General features: G+C 36.8%; 1 protein-coding gene across 1 annotated transcript in view; it reads right to left on the bottom strand.

Annotated features, from left to right (window-relative positions):
* Positions 1-2,594, bottom strand: part of gnpat (glyceronephosphate O-acyltransferase) — a gene marked incomplete at its 5' end in the record, with an annotated part of 17,748 nt that overhangs the window by 1,987 nt on the left and 13,167 nt on the right. Inside the window, 1 exon segment of the mRNA XM_014026571.1 lies at positions 1,321-1,355. Within this exon segment, the coding sequence (XP_013882025.1) occupies positions 1,321-1,355 (35 nt within the window).

Below are 2,594 nucleotides of genomic sequence, written 5' to 3'. Positions count from 1 at the left end.
ATATCAGGATATATCGTATTGTGACCCCTCTGTCATGATATGTATCGTATCGTCAAATTCTTGCCAATACACAGCCCTAGTACTCTGATGTAATTACTGTAATAATCATGACATTGTTTAGTAACTTGATCTGGTTGATCAATTATTACTCTGTTCTTCTGTTACATGTCCGGATAGGTCATGTGACCACCGCAGAAAGTCTTAACCAATGAGAAGTTCCGTTGTGAACAAGGAGTTTTTCATTGTTCTGCCATGTAGGGAGTTCTGAAGAAGTATTTTGAGGAGAGAGCAGTAGTTTTTTTTAGCTCCAGCTTCCACCATCCCGGGGCGAGGCCATTCTTTTTTCCAACTTTATTTCCTTTTTGTAGTTTTGTTCTGAAGGTGCTTTCACGAAGGAGATTTACAGTGAAAACAATGAGGCTGATTCAATTCAAGTTGGARGACCATCAGTGTGCTCGCAAGGAACGCAGCTGCCGCGGTGTGCTGGACAACATCTCCAGTGAATGCAGCCGGCAAACCAGATGACCAGGGAACTTCTACACAACACAGCTAAGACTCGTTGGACTTCACGTGCCAACCCAATCACCATAGAAGTATCCATTCTGGCGTCTACAAACTTTGCCGGTAGGAAATATCCTGCTTAATTAATCTGATGGTGTGTTCAAAGATTTAAATCAGATCAGATTAGATCAATGTCTATTCTTCTTCTCCTGAGCTCCCTCTAGCTGTAGGCTTAGGAATAGTGAGTAGTGTCCCACTGAAATATGTGTAGAAAGTTGTTCACATGGTAATCATGCCAGATTAATGACATCCCTTCTTGATCAAGTTTACAGAATTGATTATAAAGTGTGTTTTTGTCTGAGAAATTATTTGTAATGCATATATTTCCCTCTGAACCTCATTTTAAATAATACACGGATGAATTTCCAAACGTGATTTGTCTCCGTCAGTGTATTTCTTTGTTTCACGTCGTCATTAAACTGAAAGAATTAAACGCCTTCATATTTAGAGATTGAAGATTAAGAAAGTTTTTCTGAAGTTTTACTAAAAAAAACTTTAGTGGTGCCTCGAGGAAAAAGATAATTTGCGTTTTTAAATAATTCATAAATTATCCATTTTAGAATTTTAGCATTTAAAACCTCTACAACACTCAGACTGGTCCTCACACAGGAACCTGCACACAATCTGAGACACACAAAAACACACAAACACACTCTGAGAAACACACAAACACACTCAGACTGCTCCTCACACAGGAACCTGCACACAATCTGAGACACACAAAAACACACAAACACACTGAGAAACACACTAACACAATCAGAGTCCCCCTCACACAGGAACCTGCACACAATCTGACACACAAAAACACACAACACACACAGAAAAACACACAAACACACTCAGAACCACACAAACACACTTAGAAAGTTAGTTCAAATGTTCAGTGTTTCTCCTGTGAAGTTGTTGTTGTTGTTGTTGTTTGGATCAGACTCAAGGACAGTCAGACACACACAGGTGTTGTGGGTCTGACTGGAGTCAGATTTAAATAAAGTTTTTAGAAGAGAATCAACTGATTTTCTGTCATTTTATTCAGACTTCCAGTTTATTGATCATGATTTTGTTACAAAGTGATCTGTAGAGCTACCAAAGATACCAAAATCTATTTTTTACAATTTTGTCTACACCGTTCTGCTAACCGCTAACAAAAGTTACAGCATAATATTTTCAATCAATCCACAAGTTTCGGTATATAATTTGTAGGGTTTAGCTGTGGCATTTTGCCAATAATGATTAATATGATGGAAGGAATTTACTATTTAAGATACTGATTTTAAAAGCACAACAACATTTTCTTAGTTTTCCTTTCTAAGTATTGACTTTTATAATGCATTATTTAACTATTGTAATGTCTTGATTAAAATAGTTTAGATACATGGCTGAAACACCATCACAACACATAAAATCAAACATAAGGACAGGTGTTTTTGTCTGAGTGTCTGTGATTCAGCAGTAGGCCAGTAGAGGGCGCACCAGGCACTGAAGAGCTCTGTATAAAAACACCAGAACTTCCGGTTTCAGACAGCGTTGCTCTGGTTGCTTCAGTGTAAGAAATAAATGCTCGCTCATTAACCAGACCTGGGTTGTATGGTCCTCTTCTCTTCACATTTAATCTATTCAACATTTATGTGGTTCCGTCTCGACCTCAAATAACGAACACTAAATTTTATTACATGATGATTAAACCCCTTGAATCACCTGACAGCAGCACATCAGTCACGACTAATTTAAACCATTCTAGTGGAAAAATTAAGCCTTCCCTAAGGATCTGTTTAAGTTTGAGTCAAAACTGCAAAATTCAACTTTAAACCACTTTTTCAATTGTGTTGTTACATTAAATAAAACCAGAGTTATGATTAAAAAATGGCACTTTTTAAATGTTTTGTRATATTTGAAGCATTGCAGCAAAAGACAAGTAGATAATTCTTAAAAGGGACCTATTATGCAAAATTTACTTTTTAAAGTTTTTTTTTCTCAACTTTGGGTATGTACTTCTTAAAAAAACAGTCCTAGGACCAAAAAAATGCACCCAG

Source organism: Austrofundulus limnaeus, unplaced genomic scaffold, assembly GCF_001266775.1.
Source record: "Austrofundulus limnaeus strain Quisiro unplaced genomic scaffold, Austrofundulus_limnaeus-1.0 Scaffold568, whole genome shotgun sequence".
Classification (NCBI taxonomy): Eukaryota; Metazoa; Chordata; class Actinopteri; order Cyprinodontiformes; family Rivulidae; genus Austrofundulus; species Austrofundulus limnaeus.
The sequence above is the reverse complement of the archived record's forward strand: the minus strand, read 5'-3'. Positions and strand labels throughout refer to the sequence as shown.